This window comes from Acomys minous (assembly GCF_964271855.1).
Source record: "Acomys minous genome assembly, chromosome: 11".
Taxonomy (NCBI): Eukaryota; Metazoa; Chordata; class Mammalia; order Rodentia; family Muridae; genus Acomys; species Acomys minous.
The window spans coordinates 102,520,497-102,547,233 of NC_140492.1; the positions used below are offsets into that span (position 1 = coordinate 102,520,497).

The following is a 26,737-nucleotide window of genomic DNA, read 5'->3' on the forward strand; positions in this document are numbered from 1 at the left end:
AAATAAGGATAAAAAGAGGAGGGCATTTAGAGCAGACAGGCTTACATTAGGGAATTCAAGAGGGAGGGGCCTGTAACCCGCTAGAACTCTATTAGCCGCTGGCATGTGGTAAGAAAGATGAAACATAAATTGGGTTGGGGATGTGGTCCAATTAGGAGAGCACCTGCCTAGCATGCACAAAGCCCTGGGCTCCAATCCTAGCTCAGAATAAAGATGGATATGGTGGCATGTTCCTGAAATACCAGCCAGCACTTGGAAGGAAGAAGAAGTATTAGAAGTTCAAGGCCACCCTCAGCTACAGAGTGGACTCAAGGCCAGCCTGCGCAACATAAGACCCTGTCTTTAAATCACAGGAAAATAAAAAAAAAAGATATAAACCCTGTATGTACATTTGTCAGAGGAGATAGCCATTTAAAAGTAGAGCTTGGATTTTTGGGTTTGCTAACTTCAGTTTGGGTGCGATCATATTTACTATGGCCAGAAGTCTGTCAGTTGGTTGTAATTGGCACGGAGATGCATAGAGGCCATGTTGGCACGACTTCATGGCTGAGCAAAGCAGAATGTTGGAAACTGCAGACCACTGCAGTGGTTAATTTTGATTGACAGCTTATTTAAGTTATGAAACACCTGTGAGGTTAGCAAAGCCCAGCTCTGCATACGTCTATGAGGGTATTTCCGGTTACAAACAGATTATGGGGGTGCTGAATCTAGTCAGTGTGGTCCCCTGATGGATCCCTAATATGATGGCCTTACTGGGAGGTGGTGAAGGTAGGAGGGAGAGCCTAATGGAGGAAGTGAGTCACCAGGACTGTGTCTATGGCCTTTACATCTTACTTGGGCTTCTTTCTGTTATTGTTCTTACCCCCATTTTCTGCCTGTCGACCATGAAAGTGAAAAGCCCTGGACTGGTGGTCCTGGGTTCTATAAGAAAGCAGGATGAGCAAGCAATGGTAAACAAGCCAGTAAGCAGCATCCCGCCATGGCCCCTGCATCAGTTGCTATCTCTGGGTTCCTGTCCCATTTGAGTTCCTGTCCTGACTTCCTTTAGTGATGCGGAAGTGTAAGCCAAATAAAACTCCTTCCTCCCAACATGCTTTTTGGCCATGGTGTTTTGTCATAGCAATAGTAACCCTAACTAAGACAGCCATAGACATTATCCTATCCGGGGGCTTTATTTTTTATATATGAAACTGAAGTTAGCATTAGGCCAAGGTGCTATTTAATAGCACAGCCAGTGAGTGGCAGAAATCATGGCAACTGTAGGCAAATTTGAAGTCTGAGGAAGAACAGGGGTTGCTATGTAACCCCAAGGCTGGCCTAAAATTCACTGTGTATCTCAGGCTGGCCTTAAACTGATAATCCTCCTGCTTCAACTCACTGAGTACTGGGATTACCAAGAATTCCTAGCTGAGAAGGTATATTAAGAAATGAAAGCCGGGCGTGGTGGCGCACGCCTTTAATCCCAGCACTCGGGAGGCAGAGGCAGGGGGATCGCTGTGAGTTCGAGGCCAGCCTGGTCTACAAAGCGAGTCCAGGACAGCCAAGGCTACACAGAGAAACCCTGTCTCAAAAAACCAAAAAAAAAAAAAAAAAAAAAAAAAAAAAAAAAAAGAAATGAAGTCTAATCCCAGCATTCAGGAGGCAGAGGCAGGCAGATCTCTGTGAGTTCGAAGCCAGCCTGGTCTACAAAGCAAGTCCAGGACAGAAAGAAAGAAAGAAAGAAAGAAAGAAAGAAAGAAAGAAAGAAAGAAAGGAAGGAAGGAAGAAAGAAAGAAAGAAATAAATGAAGTCAAGGGAAGAATATTGAGGCCAACGGTGTCAAGGGACACGAAGAGAGCGCCTGTTGTCAGCACTCACAGCAGCAAGTGGGGGGGGGGCGAGGGGGGGCGGGCGGCTCCGGGGATGGGGAAAGCAACATGGAGGATGATGCCGCGCGGGTGGGAGTGGGGGTCAGTGGGTGCATGGTGGCCGCGGCCCCCTGCCATCGACTTCCCACAGAGGTCTCACACCCCAAAGTCCGATGTCCCAGCAGAACTCCAAGTGTTAAGAGAACCCCTGCAGCAGCCCACATTCCCTTTTGTAGCGGCAACCCAGCTGCTGCGTGTCTCCTGGAGCCACGTACCCTGAGCCGAAGCTGCATCATTCGAAGCAGGTGTCTAAATTACTCCGCCAGACTTTTCTCAAGACGGGGGCTGCTGCCTTAATTTACCTGCAGCGATGAGTTCAGTTCGTTGAGGCTGCACCAGCACAGAGCCACCACTTGCTCTGCCAGAGACCGGGCTCGCGGGGGTCATTGTGAGGAAGAGCCTTACAGAAAAGCAGATCCAGGAAGATAGCTTTGGAAGCCCAAAGGCCACGCTACTTAAACGAGTTTGAAGAGCTTGCTCTCTCAGGAAAAGGAGGATATGGAAGAGTATACAAGGTCCGGAACAAACTAGATGGTCAGCCTTATGCAATTAAGAAAAGCCTGATTAGGAATTAAACTAAAACAGACTGTATGAACGTGCTACGGGAAGTAAAAGTTCTGGCAGGTCTCCAACATCCCAATACTGTTGGTTATCACACTACATGGATAGAACATGTTCCTGTGGTTCAGCCACAAGACAGAGATCCCAGTCAGCTGCCCTCTCTGGAAGTGCTGTCGGAGAAGGAAGGGGACAGAGATCAAGGTAGATATTAAAGATAATGAGAGCAGTTCATCCATTATCTTTGCTGAACTCACCCCCTGAAAAAGAAAAACCTTTGGGCGAATCTGACATTAAAAATGAGAATAACAACTTGGTGAGCTACATGGCCAATTTAGCGATCAGAGCAGCTGTGAGTTTGAATCATCCATTGAGCTCTGAGAAAATGGCTTGACTGATTTGGCTCTGTCTGACCGGTTGTCAAAACCAGCTGCCGCTGGGGCATGCATAGCTCAGACTCGGAAGGGACTTTTACGTCCAGGGATGAGTCTTCTGAAGACAACTTGAACCTGCTGGGGCAGACAGAGGTTCGGTACCACCTGATGTTGCATCATCCAGATGCAGCCATGTGAGCTCTCCGTGTAGGACTGGATAGCTGAGAGGAACAAGCCAAACCAGGAATACTTGGATGAAACCGCCTGTCCCTATGTTATGGCCAGTGTCGCAACAAAAATTTTTCAAGAATTGGTGGAAGGTGTCCTTTAGCATACACAACATGGCCATTGGCCACCGAGATCTGAAGCCTGGGAATATTATTCTTCAGAAAGTAAAAATAGGAGATTTTGGTCTGGCCTGTGCAGACACCACACAGAAGAGCACAGATTGGACCAACAGAAATGGAAAAGAAACGCTGATACATACATCCAGAGTGGGGACTTATCAATGCGTCACCTGAGCAGTTAGAAGGATCCGAGTATGACGCCAACTCAGATATGTACAGCTTGGGTTTGGTTCTGCTTGCGCTCCTTCAGCCATCAGGGACAAAAGTGGAGCGAGCGGCCATCTTAACAGGCATAAGGACTGGTCGGATACCCGAATCCCTCAGTCAACAGTGTCTAGGGCTAGCCAAGTATATCCAGTTCCTAACTGGGAGGAATGCATCGCGGAGGCTGTCTGATCTGCAGCTGCTGCAGAGGGGACTTTGATTCAGACACGTGGGAATGTTAACCTCACATTGCAGATGAAAATAATAGAACAAGAAATCCCAGCACTCGGGAGGCAGAGGCAGGTGGACAGCTGTGAGTTTGAGGCCAGCCTGGTCTACAAAGTTAGTCCAGGACAGCCAAGGCTACACAGAGAAACCCTGTCTCAATAAATAAATAAATAAATAAATAAATAAATAAAATAATAGAACAAGAAAAAGAAATTGAAGAACTAAAGAAGCAACCAAGCCTCCTTTGTCAGGACAAAGGGATGAGAGGGGGAATAGGACCTACCTGTGCAGCCTGAATCGTGCTGTTAATCGTGTAAAAATAGACTTACACTCTTAAAACAGTCAATGGGAATGCCAGTTTCCAACCCTTAGCTGGGACAGATGGTGTGACTCCCAGTTGTGTTTAGCAAACCTGTGCAAAGATGTAAAAGGACCCCAGCTTCCTTTTCCTCAACGAATCCTTTCGTGACCCAAGACTGCACTAAATCAAGCCTCTTCCTCCTGCCTCTGCCTCCAAGTGATCTTAGCAGCTGGGATGTTGTGTTTTCTACCTTTGTCTCTCAGTCTCCAAGGATTCATTTCTGTTTTAAAGCCCTCCACTCGCCAGACCACCTGAACGAACAAGAACATTCTCAGACAGCAATCTCTGACGCCATAAAGTGCCTGCCCTCTGGCCGGCAGTCATCTCAGTGCATTGCACTTGATTTTTACTAACTTCTAAATAAAATAAAACCCACAAGAAAGAAAGGAGGGACGTCTAGAGCTAGAGAGATGGCTCCGCGGCTAAGAGTACTTGCTGCTCTTGCAGAAGTCCTGGGTTTGATTCTCAGAGCCCAAACGGTGGCTCACAACCATCTGTAACTCCATTTCTAGGGGGTCCACAGCTCTCTTCTGACTTCTGCAGGCATCGGGCACATGTAAGGCACATACATACAGGCAGGCAAGACACTCATAGTCATAAAATAATATAAATAAATCTCTCTTTAAAAGGCAAAGGGAGGAAGGCTGAAACAAGGGTAGAGAAAGGAAAGGGGAAGGAAATGCCGTGAGGAAGGAACAGCTCAAGCGGAAGAGTGACCTCAACCCCCTGCTGAGGTGGGAAGTGGAGGCCAGCCCGGGATGGCAGAAAGGAACTGGAAATCTGAAGTAAGCCTGTGAGCTTCACCATGTGTGACAACATGCCCACATGCAGAACTGTGGCATATAGTTAAGTTGTAAAGTGACTTCGGAGGTACACCAGCAAGGACCCAAGAAGGACAAACTGGAATAGTGAGCATTCTTTAGAGCAAAGGTCAAGAACCAAAGCCCAAATATAGGTGGACTGAACTCAGCTCCATCAACCAGTCACTAGCTGTGGAACCTCAAAGGATTTCCCCAATATCTCTGAACCCCAAAGCCTCATTTTTTTTACAACAGAAATGATCATGCATACCTAGTAGGGATGCTACAAAACTAAATGAGTGAATGTGAAAAAAAAACCCCTGGCTGTGTGGGGGCATGCCAACCACATCAGTTCTATGGCACAAGGCTTGTGCCTTGATTTGTGTGTCTGTTCATTGAGGTTATGATTTGATGTTACAGGGTCCCTGCCTCCAGCCACTGCCACTAAAGGGATGGAGAAAATGAAAACAGATGTCAGAGACACTGCAGTAGATGAGGAAAAACCCTGGTCCAGGATCCCTGGGCTTTGTGTAATAACAAAGCTGATCCTACTCCACATAGGATATAACAGCTCTTAGGAAAGCCCCGAGAAGCCAGTGCTCTCTCTCCCCGTCATCTCACTGAGCATCCCACATCAGCCAAATCACATCCAAACGCTGGGCCATGCTAGACTTTACAAATAGAAAAGGTGAAGGGAATGGAGTCCCACTAACCCTGGTAATACTGAACTTCAAAAATGACATGAACAATTCGAAGTTAAAAGATGGTTAACTGTAGTCTTCCTGAAGAAGGAAGTAGTGGCTACTTCTCAAATCATCCTCTAAGCTTCGGGCCTCACTCTCATGATGTGTTCACTTGGGTTTGTGGTTGGTACATTAATTGTGTCTTTTAAAGAGATTCCTGAGAAACTAAATCAGGATAGCAAATCCTTATGAAACCCATCTTTTCTATTCACATATATAAATATATATATTGTTTCCTGATATTTAAAATAATCTTTGGTTATATATATTTTAATACACATAGACTCTTCTGCTTGCAAAAAAAAAAAAAAAAGAGCAGTATTTCAGTTTCTTGTCCGTTAAGTCTTTCTTTCTTTTTTTTTTTTTTTTTTTTGTCACCTCAGAAATCAAAGCTGTGCCATCCTTTCAATAAGTGAGTAAATTAGAAGAAAAAACAAAAGCCACCCTGGCAGTGCATGGAGAAGTTTGGTCGTGGGTGATGCAGTGGCCCTGGCACTCACCTTGCCCTTGTACCAAATGCTTTCATTTCCCTCTGGATCCACGTCCTCCGTTGCCAAGGTGAGGCAGACCAGCCTCCGAGTCAGCCCCTTGGCTTTAATCTGCTTCAGTGCCTGCTTCCCTATGAAGTCAGCTGGCTGCAGGAATCCAAGATAATGATGATGAATGAGGGCTCAGAAACCGTGACAAGGTTAGGGATGCGAGCATTTAAATTTGCCTTTGCTATTTTCTCACCAATTACACATTAAATAAAAATACAGATTGAATCAAACGTCTAGACAAATATTTCTTAGTGCCCAAACGACAGTACCAGCCACCCATTCCTTGGGAATACATTTGGCTTAATGTGATGACTTGGGCTGACAATTTTACCAGAACTGCCTCAGCAGAAAAGCGTAACGCACTGCACCATGATGGTAGGGTACAAAAGTGTCCCCCCATATCTAATGAGTTTGGACAGTGGTATCAGGTATCTGAACAAGGTATGTCTCAATTTCTAGCCATTGGAAGCACTTTATAAGAAACAAACTTTTTTATAACATGCAATACCAAAAGAATCTCCCAAATTGCTACATTTCCTTCAGAGTAAACATTCCCCGCGATGTGTTAACTATTGGGGTTCCCTCATTAGTTCATTCAGGAGACATTCGAGCCGGACACTGAACTTGACTCCGAGGAAGGCGTCATGCTAGGCTGTGGGTTACAGAGTGAGTCAGATGCGTGTGTCTGTGACAAAGACCTTGTTCTTGAAGCCTGTTCTTTGCCCTTCTTTTTTTTTTTTTTCCTTCTTCAGGAAACACATGACAGATGACACTCCTCTTCCAGTTTCAAGATTTCCCCCTTATGAACTAGTCATATGCCCCACAGCTGAGCAGGGCACATGGGAGAGCAATAACTGGCCAGTGGGGACACCAAATAATAAGGAGAGGACGATACAGTTGACCCAGCCAGGATGCCAGGGGACCATGGATGACGTGAGACAAAGCCACATGTCAGAGGTTAAGCTCAAGGACAGTGCCCAGGGGATAGGGGTACCCCCTGTGAGAAGATCATAAGCCTCCACAAGCATGTCTTATGGGGTGAAGAGGGAATTTGATACGCAAAGCATACCTCTGCAGAAAGACATCAGAGATGCAACAAAAGCGAAAGTCACAAAATCAGTTATCTCATACAGATTAACTACACACACACACACACACAAACACACACACACACACACACACACACACACACACACACACACACACCCCGAAACAAAGAAACCCACGACCCGGAGAAGCAACCTTACCTTTTTCACTAGCCCAAAAGAAAACAATGGTTCATGCCAAGGATGCCCTCCATGGCCAGAATTTAAGGTTTATATTGTGATTTCCATTAGCCAAGGTTTAAATACTGTACAAAATCAAAGTCCAATTCTCTCTCCTTTCCCTGTGTGACCCAGATGGTAAAACCAGCTTTAGGGTACACCCAGAGCATGACACCATAAAGAACGCCAATATGTGAGGTAAGGTGCTGCCGGAGGAGCTGAGGAGGGGAGACCATAGAAGGTGACTCATTCAGATTCCTAGATAAGATTTTTACTTTAAAAAAAAAAAGGTTTTATAATTAAGTATATAGGCTTAAAAGTCTTCTGATTAGGGGCTGGTGAGATGGCTCAGAGGACAAAGGTATTACCTCCAAGCCTCATGCCCTGAGTTTGATCCCTTGAACCCACATGGTACAGAAAACTGACTCCCTCAAGTTGTCCTCGGACCTCCATAGATATGGCAAAGCCTCTGTGTATGTGTGTATACTCACACACATAATAAATGAAATATATATATATATATATATATATATATATATATATATATACATACTGTATGATCAATGCTGACTAGAGAATATAAACAATACAAAGCAAGTGAGGTGTCCTTGGTGGTAATAGCTACACAGAACCCTGTAAGCATTTTGGTACATTTCTTTAATAGCTTCTTCCCTTTTTTTTTTCCCCCCATTTTTCAAGACAGGGTTTCTCTATGTAGCCATGGCTGTCCTGGAACTCCCTCCCTCTCTCTCTCTCTCTCTCTCTCTCTCTCTCTCTCCTTTTTTGAATAAAGTTTTTAAAAAGATTTATTAATCTATTTGTGTGTTGGGGAGGAGTGGGCGGCTGTGTGAGCCACACACAATATACTGAAGAAGTCAGAGAACAAGTTGATGGAGTTAGTGTTTTCCTTCTACGACGTGAGTTCTCAGGGATTAAGGGCGGGGTCTCCACTTTGGCGGCAAGCACCTTTACGCAGTGAGCCATCTTGCTGGCCCTTCCTCTGCTTCCTTATTTGAATTCAACACGACCAGCTGCCTCACTCTACCACCGCCATGCCGTCCCACTCCAGTAGTCTGTTCCCGCAATCTGTGAACCTAAGCAAACCCCTTCTTCCTTAGGACACTTTGCCAGGCTATTTTATTACAGCAAATTACACTGCTGTAGTTTGTATTTTTAAAGATAAGAGTGTTATAGACATTTATATACATTTGCCTTTAACAAAAACATTAGATATATAAATGATACAAAAAAATTTCAAGCTCTTTCAAATGTTCATTATCTTCCATCGCTTAATGGACCATCTAATAGGTTATAAAACCAAAGTCACAGTAAATTAATGTTCACTACAGTTAACTATGTCCAAAAAAAAAAAAAAAACTTTATATAATGGCAAAAACTTTTGCTCCTTTTTAAAAAGAAAACTTGCTACAAGAGATGAAGACGGAGGTTAGTCATAATCTTTGTCTTCATAGGAGACGACATCTGTGGGGAAAAAAAAAATTAAAAGGCCTGTGACGGATTGGGTGGAAAGCAGTGAGAACCGAGAAGTGGCTAGCGCCTTACACGGTGTGATTTGCAGAATGCTGGCGGCTCTTTAATCGTTCCTTGTCTCCTGTCATGGAACCTGAATCTCCATGATTCCAATCTCAAAAGCTATTGGCAGTCTGCTACTGAAGAATGTTCTAGCAGACCTGGGTGTGGTGGCGCACGCCTTTAATCCCAGTATTCAGGAGGCAGAGGCAAGCAGATCTCTGTGAGTTGGAGGCCAGCCTGGTCTACGTAGAAAGTTCCAGAACAGCCAGAGTTATATAGTATCTTACACACTCCTACTGCCTCCCCTTCTCCCGCCCCCCCCCCCGCCCCCAAATACCCAAACAAACAAAAAAGATTTTTCTAGCAACTATGTATTCATCTGCTAAGTCCCTGCTGGGTGTCAGACGCTTATTACATAGAACGCAATCCTGTGGCCTCAGGAAAGAAATGCGGACTCCTTCTGTAAGTAGAACAACACATTTAGTCTTGAACCCAGACCTGCTCTAACATGGCAGGGAGAAAGTAGATAAACTGGACATGCCTGCAAACACAGGAGCACCATGCATGGATGCACACAGGCAGCAAGGCCAATCTGAGACTTGAATTCTACCAGAGCGTAAATATCACAGATGCCATCTAATGTGTGAAGGCAGAATGCAAAAGACTAGAATGGAAGTGTGCTTGGCGGGCATTCAGGGAAGGGCGAGCTATCAATTGATCTATTGATCGGGGCTGAGCACAGGCAGCATTCTGCCAGGAAAGCACTTGGCAGCGGGAATTGCTGGAGTTGAGATTTGAGTTAAGCAGGTTCTGTTTCGGGGGGCATTGGGGGGTTGGTCTGGTTGCACTGTGTATTCATGTGCTGATTTCTATGTCTCCTGCAATCCAGTTTGGATGTGGGTATTGTCCTTTCTAAGAAATCAAGGCTGTGTAAACGTTGCTCCTCGGTTACCTCTGATTGGATAATAAAGAAGCTGAGAGCCAATGACTGGGCAGAAGAGGCAGGGAGGCGGGACTTCCGATCCAGTTAGGCGGTCTTAGGCAGGGATCCCAAAAGGAGAGAGGAGAAGGAACAAAGGGGAGAGAAAGGACTTGGTCTTGAGGACTGACCAGATGGAGCAGAAGCAGGCTAGGCAGGACCAATATGGCAGGCAATTTTGGGGTGCGGAGCTGGATAGTAGCCAGACAAACATAGAGGGTTAGAGTAGATCTGCCCAGCTCTACTGCTTTAAAGCTTGTTGAGTAATACATCTAATAGGTCTCTGCCTTATTATTTGAGAGCTAGAGAAGGTGACTAGAAAAGGGCCTCAAATTATCCCATAACTTTACAAGGTTCTATCATAACTATGACCCATGCAGACCTCACCAAAGGTGCTTGGATCTAATTATGATTTGACCTTCTCAACAACACAGATGACAGGATGGGGTCTAAAAGATATGAGTCAGCTCAACCAACTACAAACTATCTGAAAACTGTTTAAGAACCAAGCTTTCTTTCTCCATTCCTCAGTTGAGGGACTTCTAGGTGGTTTCCATTTTCTGTTATGAATAAAGCTGCTCGGAACACAGCTGAGCAAGTGCCCTTAAGGCAGGATGGAGCATCCTTCTGGCATATGCCCTCGGCTGTTAAAAGCAATGACATCATGGAATTTGCAGGCAAATGGATGGAATTAGAGAAAAGAAAAATCATCCCGAGTGAGGTAACCCAGACCCAGAAAGACAAATGTGATACGTACTCACTTATAAGTGGACATTAGCTGTTAAATAAAGAGTAATCATGCTACGATGTACAGACCCAGAGAGGTTAAGGAACAAGAAGGGCTCAAGGTGGAGGGAAGGGGGACATATAAATCTCCCTGGGAAGGAGAAATAGAATAGATTCTGTGGGTGGACTAGGGTGGGCGGGGATGGGAAAGGAGGGTTCAGTTGCGAGTGGTTGAGGGAAAGAGCACTGGGAAAGACAGAATTAGGGGGCATTTGGGGACGATGTGAAAAAATCATTAGAGGAAGAAGAAGAAGAAGAAAAGAAGAAGAGCAACACCAACACCAATGGGCCTGTACTGCTTTTGGCCACCTTCACTGAGTCACTGAAGCCAATGACTGCCCCACCACTGCAAAGGTCATAGGAGTTGAAGGTGACCACACATTTTAGAAACAAAGACCGGTGGATGAAAACTATGGAGTTGAGCACTACTGGGATGGGTATAAGCTGGAAAGCAGCCTAACTCTGCCTTTGCCAAATTCATGATTGTACCAAAGGGTAAGAAGGAGCAAGGGTGTGCCAGGGAAACCTGAAACGAGCAGAAAAGCTTGGGTGGACGCTGTCTTTGAAACAAAACAAACAAAACTGTTAAGAATGGGATATAGAGATTACTAGATATTTTAGAGGCAATAACCCTGAAAGCCGTTCCAGGAAAGACCCTGGTCCTCACCTAAGGATGCAAGAAGCAATCTCTGGCGTCTGTCTCCGCTCACCCATGTCTGAAGACTGTAGGTGACAATGGGACCAGAACTGCAGTTTTCACCCCTTCTGATGAGCCACTTTAAAATTGGGTCTCTAGATTTTCATGGTTTAAAAAAAAAAAAAGCTAGGTGGAGTGGTGAAGGGCCTGGAGGCATAGCTCAGAGGTTAAGAGCACTGGCTTCTCTTTTAGAGGTCCTGAGTTCAGTTCCTAGCAACCACATGGCTGTTCATAATGAGGTCTGCTGCCCTCTTCTGGCATGCAGGCGCACATGCAGGTAAAGCACTGTATACATCATAAATAAATAAATAAATCTTTTTAAAGTTATATCTGTTCCCCAATTTCAGTGTATCTCCTAAGTGATTTTTATCTTTTAGAGGTTTATTTTCTATTTTAGTATGTGTATATGTATGTGTTGCCAGGGAGGGGGGGGCATATACACATGTGACTTTGGGAACCCAAGGGGTCCAGATCCCCTGGAGCTAGAGTTACAGGTGATAAAAGGTGAGCCACCAGAAGTGGGTGGTGGGTACAGAACTGGTCCTCTGCAAGATTGCTACATGCTCTTAGATCCTGGGCCTTCTCTCCAGCCACTCCTAAATGACCTTTATGGTTTCCTCTTCAGATGAGCAATGTTACAGTAATGTCAACTGTCATTCCTAGAAAGTCTGTCACTGGCGAAGTTGGCTTTGGAGCTGCAGCTATGGGTCTGGGTTCCATCTGTCCACAAGTCTTAATTATTCATGGAAGTATAACTTTTCCTTTTTCTCCCTTTTGTCTTTGTCCTTTTCCCAAACACTTGACAAAGCTTAGGCTTGCTTTCCTGGGCACTCTGGACTGTCTCCCGTTCTTTGTATATTGTTACCTGCTCACCTCAGACCCGTCCCCTGCTTCCTCAACATGGCTGCTTACAACCAGCACAGCTGTCTCTCTTCCTCTCTCTAATCCCCTGCTAAGATTTACAGTTGCCTACCCTTCCGGCATTTCTTTTAAACTCTAATAAAACAGTACTTGAGATTGCTTCTGAGTCTGTTCTCGAATTCTGTTATTAACAAGAATAAGAAGCCTAAAGGGGGCCCCAATTTCCCTGGTAACAGGTGGCACTCCTGGTGGGGTTCCCCAAAACTTCCAGTAACAAACTAAGAATAATAATTCAGTAAAGAGTAATTCTTGATAAGTAACATTCATGGTTTGCTAGGCACTGGCTATGTGTCCAACACAGCTGGTGTTGTAAGTTTGGCCATCCCAGTACCAGGTGTGTATCCGTTTCACAGAAGAATTACTTCAGGGACATGGCAACACAAACCACCATCTGTAGATATTTTTTTTAAATATCTGTATCTGGATCCTGGAAGGCATGGCTGATAGAAATACTCAAAAGGCTGGTTATAGATGGTGGTCCATGCCTGTAGTTCTAGCCCTTGGGAGGTCAAGGCCAGAGGATTTTGAGTTTAAGGCCAACCTAGGCTACTTAGAGAGATCTTATCTCAAAATAAGGTCAATAAACAAACAGACAAGTTCTCTAAAAGAAAATGCTTTTTTAGATGTTTCTTTTATGTGGTTGGCATTCATTAGTTCATTAGTTGGTAGCTTTGTAGTGTAGACTGTTTGAAAACACTCTACAGGCTGGTACTACTGAAATCTGACAGCTCTGTCCTAAATGGGGACATTATCTTGTGAGCAACGCCATCCTCAGACACAGTTCTGTGAAAACAATTTTGTAATAACCAAACCCTCAACGGTCACACATCCTGTGATGGTCCATCTAGTCAGCGTGGCTGAATGGAGAAATGCCAAGGTTGCTTACACCTTGCTATGCTGGCCAGGGCACTTGGAGAGGTTAGAAAGCGGGGGAAGGGCTCTGACTTAATGGTTTAGTCCACTGCTGAATTCAGAATTTGCATAGACTTATGGGAGTTGCTGGTCCTGGTTGTAGGAAGTTGTTGGGGAATGTTCTGGGGAGCATAGCTTGTCTTGGTGCCTCTTTATAATCCAGCTCTGCTCTGCCTCCTGTTGGCCATAAAGTGAAGTTCCTCACTCATGTGTTTTCACCATGACGTTATACTCAAATGCATGAACTGAGCCCTCTGGAACCCGGAGCCAAAATAAATTGTTCTTCTTTTAGCTTGTTTCTATCTGGCATTTTGTCACAGCAATGAATTAAGTAACTAATATACAAACCTGGGGCACAGAGAGAAGCCAGACTCTGCCCACCTTACACACCCTTTCCAATCTAGCTGGTTTCCCAATTTGGGAAGACTTAAAGTGTGGCCATGATATTTCATTCCTGTTTTACTTGGCTTGCTTCCCAAGATAGTAGATTAGGCTCTACAACCTACTAATTAATTATAAAGGGGAAGAAATGTGTCTGAAGGTTATGTTGTAATTAGAGGTGGTGTTTTCAGAGGGACCCACGAGCAGAAATGCATCTGTTTAATGAGTCATTGATGAATAAGATAAACATCAGTTGATGTCTTTGAGAAATGTACGCATTTCTGGGACACCAAGACTTCAGCTTAAAAACAGTCTTGGCATTAAAAAAAAAGTATTACCTTTAAATATCAATAAAAGTCATTAAGGCAGCCACATGTAATGCACACTAAATATAACATACACACACACACACACACACACACACACACACACATATATATATATAATAGGTATTAAGTGTAAGGTACTTACCCATCCTCTATTAGCCCTATTAATGGTATGCATGCTACCCTGATGCTAATGCGAATGAAATAAATTAAACCAGTGTATTTGGGAAGTGAGTTTCAGGGCAACTCAGTCTGACAGCTGCTGTGGAGGAAGGCTTGGGTACAGAGTTGGGAGAGGGGCCTGCCACAGACCAGAGGAGAGAACAAGGGGGAAACCTTGCACCTCTTTTTTCCGTTTATATGGAGTGAAAATGCCATCAGAAAATTCAAGTGTGTCTGTAGTGGGAAGTTTCGGTTTCTTTTAAAACTCAGTTATGTTACATATACAGGTTTTTGTTTTAATCCCAAGTGTAGGATATGGGACTGCCTTGGTTTATCCACAGCTGATACCAGGCTGGAGAGGGGCGTGGTCTTTGCTGGATGCAGTTAGTTTAATTCCTGGGTGGGGCGGGAGAAGGGTGCATCAAGGATGCTTCCAAGAGGCGGGCAAGAGCGGCTGTTGAGTAGGAGGCTGCGGTGGTGGAAGAAGGGAGGGAGCATAGAGACTCCGAGAAAGAAGAGATCTATGCCTCCTTTCCCCTCTAACCTTCCTTTCCTACCTAGTGTTGGGGGATTGATGGAAAGGAGGTAGAGGCATTAAGGAACCCCACATAAAATAAGAGTTAAAAACTAGCGCCTAGAGGGGTCATCGGTTTGACTTAAGTTTTCGGCTCAAATTCTTTAAAACCAAATGTTAAAAGTTTTAAAGATAGAGAGAAATCTCACATCCCACAACCCAGAATCGCCAGGAACCAGGCACGGGCGCCCCAGTCCTATTCTGCATTTTTCAGGTTCATAGACAGCGGTGGAGAGCCCTGCTGGTTACTGCCCACTCCAAGGGGCAGAATGGACAGGTGGCAGTCTCCTGCCACCGTCCCTCATGCACACCTGAAAGGCCTCTTGTTCAAAATGGGCTCAGAGCATGAGTGAGGACAGCACGGAGGAGGGTCCCCTTTGTGAAGCACGAGGTTATTGCTGGCCTGAGACTGTGTCAACTGTAACATCCTTTTGGCTAGCTGTTCTGAGAGGCTCTGTGCATCTGGGCAGGACTTTGACACTGAGAAAGCTGTGTCCTGGCGCCACTCATTGGGGAAAGGTTTGACTTCGCTTTCACCCATCAAGACAAACCACAGCCTTATTTGTTTCCTATTCAGAATTAGAACCGCAGAAGCCTTCCAGCATCATATGACTTGGGACAGCCTCGCCGGATTACAAGGACCGCAAGGCCAGCGAAGGCTGGAGGTCTTCCTGCAATAACAGAGAGATTGAGCAATGAAGCTCAGCTCTGGACTTCAGCCCTGGGGTGCTTTTTCTGCTGTACCGCGAGCACATCTTCAATAGATCCTTTATAGCGAAATGTTGAAGAATGAATTTAGCTGTTACTGTTGGCTAGAAAACGAAGTCTCTCACATACATAAAGTTTTCATTCTTGGCCCTTAAGCACAGATGGCTGAGAAATGGCTCGACTAGCATTTTCCTAGCCAAAATTACTAGCCAGGCAAGAATTCCTTCCCCTCAAGAAGTCTTTATGGAGCAAGAAAAGGGACTTGGCTGGTTGGGTACAATGAAGGAAGGGATAAAACAGAAACCCAAGGAGCAAGGATAGTGGCACACACTTGGAATCCTAGCACTTGGGAGGGAGGCAGAGGCAGGAGGATCACAAATATGGGGCGAGTTTGGACTAAGTAGCAAAACCCTGTCTCAGATCCCAACAAGATAATCTGGGGGCTGAGCAAAAAACACTTAAAACACGCCTAAGGCAGACCAATCATGAGAATGATTACCATTTAAACCAAGCCAGAATTTCTGAAAGCTAAAATAGCCTATGACTTTCGTTCAATCCAGTTTTAAAGAAAATATTAGTTAGGCTTTGAAGCTTACTACTTAAAAGAAAACTGAGGCATGGACCTGTGGCTTTATCGGGTATACTTTTACACATATCCCCAGCAACTCTAAGCTTTAGCGTTCTCACAACATAGTTGTGCAAATTCTGTAAGTTCAATCAACCACAGACCAAAAAAAACGTGTTTAGGAAAACAAAACAAAAAACCTGTGTTTATGTTAAACCTAGGTAAATATTTTCCTTATCGGTCCCTAAACATCAAATTACACTATGACCCCGTCTGCACAGCATTGTGTTGTCTCACATGTTGTGTGACGTGGGGTACAAAGGAGGACGTGGAGGGCTGAGAGGCAAATCCTATGCTGTTTCTTAGGCGTGTTGGAGCACATGGAGAGGTCCTGTATGCTGGCGGGGCAGGGTCTCCACTAGCCACCCATCACAGGGATGGCTGGAGTCGGGTAGAGAGAAAAAACACAAAGCAAACAACTATCTAGGAAGCAAGCACGAAGAACTAAGCCTTGGCAGCGAGCCAAAGCCTTCCTTGCCCAGCTCTTAGCAAAACTGTACGGGGTTTCCTGAACGGCTGCATTCTCCTATGCGCTTCAATCAGATGCAAAGGGGCTTGTGTTTAGTGAAGTTAACAGATGCTCTTTACCTCATCGGAGGGATAGCCAGCTTGCGAGGTTTATCTTTTCTTCCTTATGTGCTCAGAGATATCTGTGGACTAAGCTAATCTTGGACTAGCAAGCAGAACAGAAACCATTGAAATCCTTCGGCAACCCTGCTTAGCTGCCTCTTAGAGTCAGGGGGAGACAGCCAGTACCCTGGAACACAGTGAATGCTACTGTTGGGCAGTCTCACAGGAGTTCCTGACACCCCTGCCTTTAATGTCCGCGCATACCTGAAGAACCCAAGTCCCCACTTCCAGAACAGAACTCCATACCCACTGGCTTAGCTGCCTTCTGGACCTTTCCTCTTGGTTATTTCACATCCACACACCCTCCCAGTTTGCCAGCCACATCTGTCCTGTGTTTCCAGATGCCTGACATCATCCCTTGTCTTTCTCTTCACCTTTTCCCAGGCAGCCCCTCGGGTGTCTGCCATGCTGCCTCCTACTACTGCTCACATTATTTCCTCCTCCACCCTGTGCTCAGGCAAAGCCTCTGCCCTTACTTTGCTAGACTCCTTGAGTAATTGCGGGGCGGGGGTGGGGCGGGGAAGATCTTTCTGTCACCCGAACAGCTTTCTTTTAATCGGTTTTCCATCACCAGAGTGTCATTTCTTGCTCAAAAGCCTTAAATCACTCCTTAGCCTGGCAGCCGAGAAAGCCCCTTTCTGTCGGGCACCACTGCTTTCCTAATAGCATTTCTGAACGCCGCCTCCAACAAAATACATTTACTGAAATTCTTCATGTGCCAGCCGCAAGTTAGGCGCAGCAGATAAAACGACAGAGCACATTTTCTATTGCTGGCACCTGAATTGAAGTGTGCCATTCTATTCAAAAGAAATAAATAGGGCTAGGGAGATGGCTTAGCAGTTAAAGGGTAGGCTCACAGCCAAAAAGAATAGAAGAAATAAATAGAATACATGTACTTTCTGAACAAGTAAAATAATCCCAAGTGCTGTTTCTCTCCATCTTGTTTTTGGAGACAAGGTTTTTCACCGATCCTGGAGCCCACTAAATAGAATAGAACATCTGGCCGGCCAGTCCCTTGTTTTTGCTAACCCAGTACTGATATTACAGTCATGCCTGGATTTTTAAAAACTTTTTATTTAATTTAATTTTATGTGCATTAGTGTGAAGGTGTCAGATCCCTTGGAACTGGAGTTACAGACAGTTGTGAGCTGCCATGTGGGTGCTGTGAATTGAACCCTGGTCCTTTGGAAGAGCAGACAGTGCTCTTTACCACTGAGCCATCTCTGCAGCCCCACGCCTGGTTTTTTATGTAGGAGCTGGGAACTGAAACTCAGGTCCTCAAAACATGGGCAGCAAGCACTTCACCAACTGAGCTATCTCCCACACTCCCAGCTGCATGTCTATAAATGACTGAAATTTGAACTTAAAATACAATTTACAATAGTATTAAAATATGAAATATTTAGGTATGAATATGTATAAGGAGATAACACTTGCATACTGGGATCTACAAAATATTTCTGAGAGAAATGGACATAGAGATATACATTGTTCAAATGTTGAAAGACTTGAATTAATCTGTAAATGCAGTGTATTTCCAGTCAAAAATAACAATAATGCTTTAAAAAAATCAATTGACAAGCTGGTTCTACAATTTATGGAAAACCCAAAGGACCTAGGCTAGCCAAAATTAATCTCACTTAAACTATAGTAACCAAGGCCGTGTCATATTAGTACCAGGAAATACTAGTCATTCAATGGAACTTGGCCGAACCCAGAGACAGGGCCTACAAACATGGCAGAGCTGAGACCTCCTGATATATAAAGGCAGTTGAGTGCAGAAGCTGCAGCCTCTCCATCAAATGCCGCTGGGAGCCGGAGAGCCACATGCAAATAAACTTAACCCACACCTCACAACTGTTCTCAAAATCAACCAGAAGTAGGCCATAAACCGAAATATAAGAAGGGGTTGTTTAAAATAAGAAAGTATGTTTAAATGTTTACAATTTCCAGAAGAAAACAGAGATGGCTATCACTTAGGGTTCAGCAACAGTTTCTTAGATATGAACTAAAAACATCATCCATAAAAGACCAACTGAGGGCCAGTGAGGTGGCTCAGTGTGAAAAGGTGCTAGCTGCCAGGCCTGAGACCTGAGATGAGTCCTTAGGCTCCACAGGGAGGAAGGAGGGGACCAACTCCAGCAAGCTGTCCTCTTGCCTCCAATGCATCAGTACACCTTCCCCTCCAATCAGTCAATCAATCCATCAATATGAACCATTTAAAAGATCAATTGATAAGGACTCTACATTTTATAAATGAAAAACTCTTTGATTGTTTGTTTATTTGTTTTTTGAGACAAGGTTTCTCTGTGTAGCCTTGCCTGTCCTGGACTCGCTTTATAGACCAGGCTGGCCTTGAACTCACAGAGATCTGCCTGCCTCTGCCTCCCAAGTGCTGGGATTACAGGCATGCGCCACCACGCCCAGCTTGAAAAACTCTTTGAAAGACACAATTCAACAAGTGAAATAGTAAGATACAGATTGCAAAGATATTTACAAAGCATATACCTGATTTTAAAAAAAACTTGCATGTAGAATATATGAGGAACTTGAAAACTCAACAATAAGAAAGCAAACCCCACTAAAAATCTGACTAGATACTTACTAAAGAAGAGACAGAAATAGCAGACAGGCGCCTAAAATGGCGTTCAGCATCATTAGCCATAAAGAAAACAAATTACAACCAGTCTACAGCTCACAGAATAGCCCCAGTGAAAGAGACTGACCAGGATAGACAAGGTTGTAGAGAAAGTGGATTTTCTACATGCTGTTTAAAGAAGTATAAAATAAAAATGATACATGTGAAAAATCAGCATCTTAAAACATTAACATAGGGATTGGAGAGACAGCACAGTGGTTAAGAGCACTGGTTGCTCTTCCAGAGGACCTGGGTTCAATTCCTAGTACCCACATGGTTATAGGGAATCTGACACCCTTTTCTGGCCACCATGGGTATTGCATGCACATAGTACACATACAGACAGACAGACAATCATACATATAAAAATAAATCTTTTTAAAAATAAAGTAAAATGAAAATTATAACATACCCTTGGCATTCTACTCAATAATTCCACCCCTAGGTATTTATCCAAGAGAAAAGAAAGCCTGTATTTATAGAAATAGGTGTACAGAAATGCCGCCAGGCCCTGTGACACATGCCTGTAATCCCAGTACTTAGATGGAAGAAGCAGCATGGTAGTGAAGTCAAAGTCATCTGAAGGTATCAAGAGCCAGCCTGGGCAATATGAAACACTGTTTCAAAATAAACTATTAAAAAAATGTTTATACCAGTGTTGTTTGTAACAGCCTTAAACTGAAGCAAGCCAAATGTTCAGCAACAAACCAACATTTAAACCAATTGCAATATAGCAGATGGAATCATTCTTACGATCAAAAGGAGTGAACTGTTGCCACGTGAGCCATGGAGGCGATGTGTTTGCATCTCGGTGTTGGCAAAGCCAAAGCATGAAGGGGTGAAGAGAGCCTTGCTACCTACATCAGGCAAGAACACCACTGAGTTATTTCCAAAGCAGCACACTTATCAAACAGGGACGCATATACACACTCCTGTAGGGGTTGGCCCATTGCCGAGCATGCTCAGTTGCAGGTCATAATTTAAGAAAGATAGTAGACACATTTTCTGGATGTGCTTAGCTCAAGGATATGGGTGGTATATTTAAAGGTTAAAATGGTGGACAAGGGTGCCTCAGAGCACGCTTAGTTTTCAAGTTTGGGCTGAAAATAAAGGAAAGGACATTTTGAAGTTGCAGGAATGTGGGAGTTTGCCACTGAAGATGCCTACCTCATCTCCCAGCTAACATGTAACAACATGACTCTTGAATTATGCAGAGTAGATCCATACCCTCCCCCCCCCCAAGTATACGCCATATGTGATAGCTGTCTTTAGTTGTCAACTTGACACAACTGAGGATCAGCTGGGGAAAGTCTTGATGGGAGATCATCTGCATTGAGCTGGTCTCCGGGTGTGTCTAGGGAGAGGGGGTTGTTGTAATTAAGTTAATAGATGAGGGAAAGCCAGGCCCACTGTGGGCGGCACCATTCCCTGGGCAGGGGTTTCTGAACTATAATAAGAGTGGAGAAATGGAAGCCGAGCACAAGCAAGCAAGCGAGCCTGGTGCATCCATTCTCCCTCTGCTCGTCATGGTAGATGTGACCCTGCTCCCTCCAGCTCTTGTTGCCATGGCTTCACCGCACAATGGACTATAACATGGAACTGTGAACCAAATTAATCCCATCTTCCCCAAATTGCTTCTTGTCTGGGTACTTTATCACAGAAGCATAAGTGAAGTTAGAGCCCTGTTTAATTCCATTTATACAGATGGTCCATTTATTCTAAAAGATGAAAAAAAAATAAATAAATGGCAGAGACAGAAGACAGATAAATGAGGGTGTGGGATTGGGTGGGGCTGTGGGAAGGGTTACCAAAGGTTGTAATTATTCCTTATGCCTTTAGGGTAAGGGGCATGCTGGCGTCATTGCAGTTATAATTTCATTTTTGGTATGCATATCAAGCCTTTCAAACTGTTTACTTCAAAATGTCAATGATTTTGTGTTCAGTATGCTGTTCAAATAAAAATGCTATACACGGAAAAAAAAAACAGTCTAAAATTACTTAAAATGTATTCTGAGACCAGAGTTTCTGTATATGTAAAAGTTTTAAAGCAGTTAGTAGAGATCACACTTAGGCATTTAGGGTAGAAATATTGTTTCCTAACTGAAATTGGATATATATGAGGGTGATAATTCCATAGCTGTTAGTCTAATATATTCTGACAGGTGCTTAGGGAATGATAAACTAACTTCAGCCCAGGCTTCAGCTTTCTCCTGTTCTTCCTTTCCTTTATCACTTAGCAATGAAAGTGGGTAAAAGGGTAAGGGTGCTGTAATTAAAAATGGCACAATTATATGCCTCATAAAGATAACCTAATGGCTTCCGCCTCTAGGTCAAGTGGCATTTCACTGAATTTGAGACTTGCAGCAGGAGGCCTCACTTTACAGATGAGAAATCTAAGGTTCAAAATAAAATTAAATTGTTCAGGACACACAGATAGGGCTGGATGACTTTGGGGGCTGCACAGTTAAAAGCACTTGCTTCTCTTGCAGAGAATCCCTTGTTCCGTTTTCAGCACCTAAGTGGCAGCTCGTCACCATCTGTCACTCCGGGTCCAGAAGCTCTGATGCCCTCTCAACTCCATAGGTACCAGTGTACATGTGGTGCACATGTATATATGTGAATGCTACTTGTACATATAAAATAAATAAATCCAGGGGCTGGAGCTCATGGTTTGGGAGGATAAGGCATTTGCATGAGGATATCCTGAGTTCGGATATTCTGAACTCATGTGACGTCAGATGTGGTGATATGCACTCATAACCCCAGTACGCCTACACAGGAGAACCCCAGGACGCTTCCTGGCCAGCTAACCTGGTATACACAGTGATAGAAAATACGAGACCCTAGTACAAACAATGTGGAGGTGAGGAGCAACACCCCAAATTGCTCTCTAACTTCCACACAAGTGCCACGCATGGGTGAACGCTGCCCCCTCCACACACACATTAAAGAAAAAAAAATTCAGGGATTATGCTGTGACTCCGTGGTAGAATGCTTGTCTTGTAGTGTGAGCCCCTTGCCTCAGTCCCTACCTTGTTGGGGGGTGAGGGGCGGGATAGCCACTCACATTGCCCACTTCTAAAAGAACAAAACAGAGATGTCGGGCACAATATTGGGGACTCACCAGGACAGGCCACATAGCTTTCTTCTGCCACTGCAGACTCCACACGCCCCCCCCCCCCCCCCCGTCGGTCCCACCACTCTACTCTCTGTCCCTAAGACCACACTTGGGCTGTACATAAAAGAACCAAGACAAGGTCCTCATCTTCACGCATTAAAAAGAAGAAAACGGGGCTGCATGGAACAACTCACCAGTGGGCCTCCGTGAAGCAACCTGGAGCCTACTTTTAGAACATCGGGTTGAGGGGGGAGCTGACAAGATGGCTCAGCAGGTGAAGACATTTGGCGCCAAGCCTGATCACTTGACTTGGGTCTCTAGAAGCCATGTGATGGGAGAAGAAAAGCAATTTCCACAAATTGTCCTCTGACCATTGCCCATGATGTGGCAAGGGCACGCCGCCGCCACAAAATAAATGCATGCGAAAGAGTACCTTAAAAGAAGAACGCTAGCGTGGGCGGGTCAGGTGTTTTCAAATCAACTACGTCAGAATAGCTGCACTCAAACAAATTGTTGAACGTCAACTGTGGCCGCACACACTTGCAGAAGGAGAAGAAGCAGGGTTGCCACAAGTTCGAGGCCAGCCTGGGCTACATAGCAAGACTCTTGTGAACGCTGGACAAGTATTCTACAATTCATTACATCTCCAGGCCTCTTCCCTACTCTCTCTCTCTCCCACTCCTCTCTTCCTTTACTCTTTCTTATTGTGTGTGGTAGATCCATATATAGTTGGTGTGTGTTCAGGTCCACGTGAACATGTGTGCACACAGAGGCCGTAGGGTGATGGGCTGCCATCTTCTTCTATCAGTCTGTGCTGGCTGGGTTTCTGGCAACTGGACCCAAGCTATGAGTTATCCAAACAGGAAGGAGCCTCAACTTAAGAAAATGCCTCCGTAAGATCCAGCTACAGCCGGGCGTGGTGGCGCATGCCTTTAATCCCAGCACTCGGGAGGCAGAGGCAGGAAGATCTCTATGAGTTTGAAGCCAGCCTGGTCTACAGAGAGAGTCTAGGACAGCCAGGGCTACACAGAGAAACCCTGTCTCAATGCCCCCCCCCCAAAAGATCCAGCTGTAAGGCATTTTCTTAGTGATTGATGGGGGCAGGGCTAGCCTACTATGGGCGGTGCTAACCCTGAGCTGGTGGTCCTGGGTTCTAAAAGAAAGCAGGTGGAGCAAGCAAAAAACAAAAACAAAAACAAAAAACAAAAAACAAAACAAAACAAAAAAAAACCAAACAAAACAAAACAAAACAAAAAACCCCAACAACAATAAAAACACTCTTTCCTCTGCAGGTTGCTTTGGTTGTGGTGTTTCAGCACAGCAATAGTAACTCTAAGACACCCCTATCTTATTTTTGGGACAAGGGCTCTCAGTGAACCTGCGTCCTCCTGTCTCCCCGCTTTCTGCCCACAGCCTGGGTCACAGGTGCACACTGCCATGCCTGGCTCCTTTTACTAGCTCTGCAAGTACTTTTGGCCTGCTCTTATGAAGCCCAGAGCGGTCTTCAACTCACAGCAATCCTCCTGCCTCAGCTCTCTTTTCATTTTTTTTTAAATTTAAATCTTGAGTAAGGGTCTCACTACATTGGGCATTGCAGTCCCTCTGCAGCCCAGGCAGGGGCTTAAAACTTGAGACCCTCCAGGCTCAAACTTGGAAGTAGCTGGGAATACAAGTCTGCACCACCAGGCCTGGCTCAGATTCATATTGATCCCTGTAGGGTGGAGAGTGGGCCTTGGGGTTTTGTTTTTTTAATCACAGTCAAGCCGCGTGACGACCATGTCCAGCCAAGGCTGGCTGATCAATGAAAAGTGCTTCCTGCTGGACTCCTGCTACCTCAAATCTCCTTGTAGTGGGTACAGTCACCACTGTCACCTGTTAGGAATTCCTTTCTAACTTGCTGCCCAGGATCCATGTTATTTTAATTAACAGCTAATGCCAGGCTGGGGTGGAGCTCCTCCGCTGTAGAGTGCTTGCCTGCTATGCATTGAGGCCTGGGTTTGGTGCCAGCACCACATAACCAGGCAGTGATGGCATATGCCTGTAATCGCCACACTAGAAGGCAGAGGCAGTGGGACTGGGGCTCCAGGCCATGCCCAGCTCTCTATCCGTGTGCGGCCAGCTAGGGATATGCAAGGTCCATCTCAAAGGACAGATGTAGCTAACTCTTACTGAATGCAGGGCTCCTGTAAGTGGCTTGTATTTCTCCCCTGCTGGCCTCTGGAATCAGCACTGCCTTCTAACTTGTCAATATATGTCAAGTTTTAGTCTGTTTCTACCTGGTAGAAAAATCAAGACAAGAGGAAGAGGAATAAATGTGTAAGCGGGGGTTGGGGGGCATTGAGGGAGGGATTGAGAGGGGTGGGGGGGGGGCTGAGGAGAGGGGAGGGTGGGAGTGGCGGGGGCGGGGTGGGGGAGGAGTGGGGGGGTTGGGGGGCGGGCACGACACACCTGTTCTGCCTAAGCAGTTTCCTCCTAGTGCTTAACTCTCTCTGGCTCTAAAAATGAACAAAGGTTCGGTCGTTTAGAGGAAAGTTCCACCAGTGCCCATGGCGGCCTGAAGCAGCTGCTTTCTTTCTGCTCGTGATTAGAATAACGCATTGCTCCGTTTCCCGCGATAACCAAATGCATGCTGGTTACTCCCCACACAAACTCCCTTTGGAACGAATGAAAATGCCCCGAATAACAAGGGTAAGCCTTATTTTGCTAGAGGAGATTCAGCTAGATTCTAAAAAGCAAATTTTTGATTGTGTTGACCTGTTTCGTTGGTTTGGAATTCTTAATTTTGGGGGTGCTACTGCTCACTTCCACGAGGTGGCGGTGCTGCGCGCCGCTGCAGGCCCCTCCTCATGCAGAATACAGGCTTAGAAATCACGCTACAGCCTTACTTCCTGAAAGATTCGAGCTTGAGTTCTGAAAGGCATCAGAAGAGCATCTTCAGCCTGGGGCCTAGCAAGACGCAGAAATGTTATTTAATAAATGTTTGCTAAGTGGGTGCATATGTGTGCTTGTGTACAAGTGTGTATGCTTGTGTGTGTGTGCATGTGCATTGCATGAGTATGCGTTTGTATGAGTGTGTCTATGCATGTATACATGTGTGTGTGCATGCCTGTGTGCACAAATGTGAATGTGTATATGTGTGCATGCATGCATATGCACGTGTGAATTTGTATGTGAATGTGTGTCAAGTGTGTGTGTGTGTGTGTGTGTGACTATGTGCATGGGAATGTGCATGTGCGGATGTATGATGTATGTGAGTGAATGTGTGTGCATGTGTGAGTGTGTGAATATGTGAAAGTGTACATGTATCATGTATAAATGTTTGTGTGTGCATGTGTTTTTGAATGTGTGTGTATGTGTTTGAATGTGTTAATGAATGTGCCAGTGTCTGAGGGAATCTGAGTGTGCATGTACGTGTGTGTAGGAATGTGTGTGTGAATATGTGCATGTGTCCTTGAGTGTGCATGTGTATGAGTGTGTGTGTGTACATATATATAATGTGTGTGTGCATGTGAGTGAGTAAGAGTATGCATGTTTGACTGGTCACATGTATCTGAGAGTGCGTGTGAGTGGTGAGTATATATGAATGTGTGCATGTGTGAGTGTTTATGAATGTATTATGTACACATGTGTGTGTACATGTGTGTGACTATGAATGTTCTGAGTGAGCATATATGTCTGTATGTGCATGTCTATTTGTGAATATGTGTGTGGGTTACTGTGTTCATGTGTGTGATATGTGTGATGTGTATATGTGTGTGCATGTATATGTGAGTATGTACACCTGTCTTTGCATGTGTATAATTGTGTGATGTATGTTTATGTGTATTTGCACACACGTGTGTGTGAGTGTGCATTGAGTATGTGTGTATGTGTGTGCCTGAGTATGTCTTCATGTATGTGTACACATATGTGTGTTTGGACATGCACATGTGTGTGTGAATGCATCTGTGCACTTCACAGTGACCACATCAGTGATCACCACATTGACCACTCTGAATGATGATCACAGTAAACAGTATAACTGGCCACCTCAGTGTCCACTAGTGAGCATTACAGCTAACCGACCATCACAGTGAACACTACGACTGTGTGCCTCTGTGTGTGTGTTTGTATATGAGTGTAACTGTGTGAGAGAGAGTGTGTTTGCATGTGTGTGCCTGAGTAATGGTTTGCCACTTGGCACAGGACGGATCAAGTTCCATAGCTTAGGTTACAATGTTTGACTTCCAGGAGGCTGTCTCTCACTGGGACTGCTGCGAAGCTTTGACAGCACCAGGGTCTTGGGATAGCAAATCAGATCTAGCCACTCGCCTGAGAAACTAGCATGTAGCTTCTGGCCCACGAGGTGGACAGCAACCAATCACCTGAATCCGTGTCACGCCAGGAGAGAGCCAGTTCAGGTCGCACCGAGGGCCCAGGCT

At 44.9% G+C, this 26,737-nt stretch overlaps 1 protein-coding gene and 1 pseudogene across 3 annotated transcripts in view; one reads left to right on the top strand and one right to left on the bottom strand.

The window, feature by feature from the left end:
• DMGDH (dimethylglycine dehydrogenase) overlaps positions 1–26,737 on the bottom strand; it is a 79,477-nt gene that overhangs the window by 4,582 nt on the left and 48,158 nt on the right. Inside the window, exon 15 of one of the 2 annotated variants that reach the window (XM_084800660.1) lies at positions 6,023–6,157. The exons of the other annotated variant lie outside the window; for it this stretch is intronic. Within the exon in view, the coding sequence (XP_084656786.1) occupies positions 6,023–6,157 (135 nt within the window). The remainder of the gene's footprint in view (positions 1–6,022; positions 6,158–26,737) is intronic. 2 annotated transcript variants of the gene reach the window in all.
• Positions 1,903–3,914, top strand: LOC311608844 (eukaryotic translation initiation factor 2-alpha kinase 1-like; annotated as a pseudogene). Its single transcript has 2 exons — positions 1,903–3,683; positions 3,818–3,914. The product of its transcript is annotated as a eukaryotic translation initiation factor 2-alpha kinase 1-like (transcript).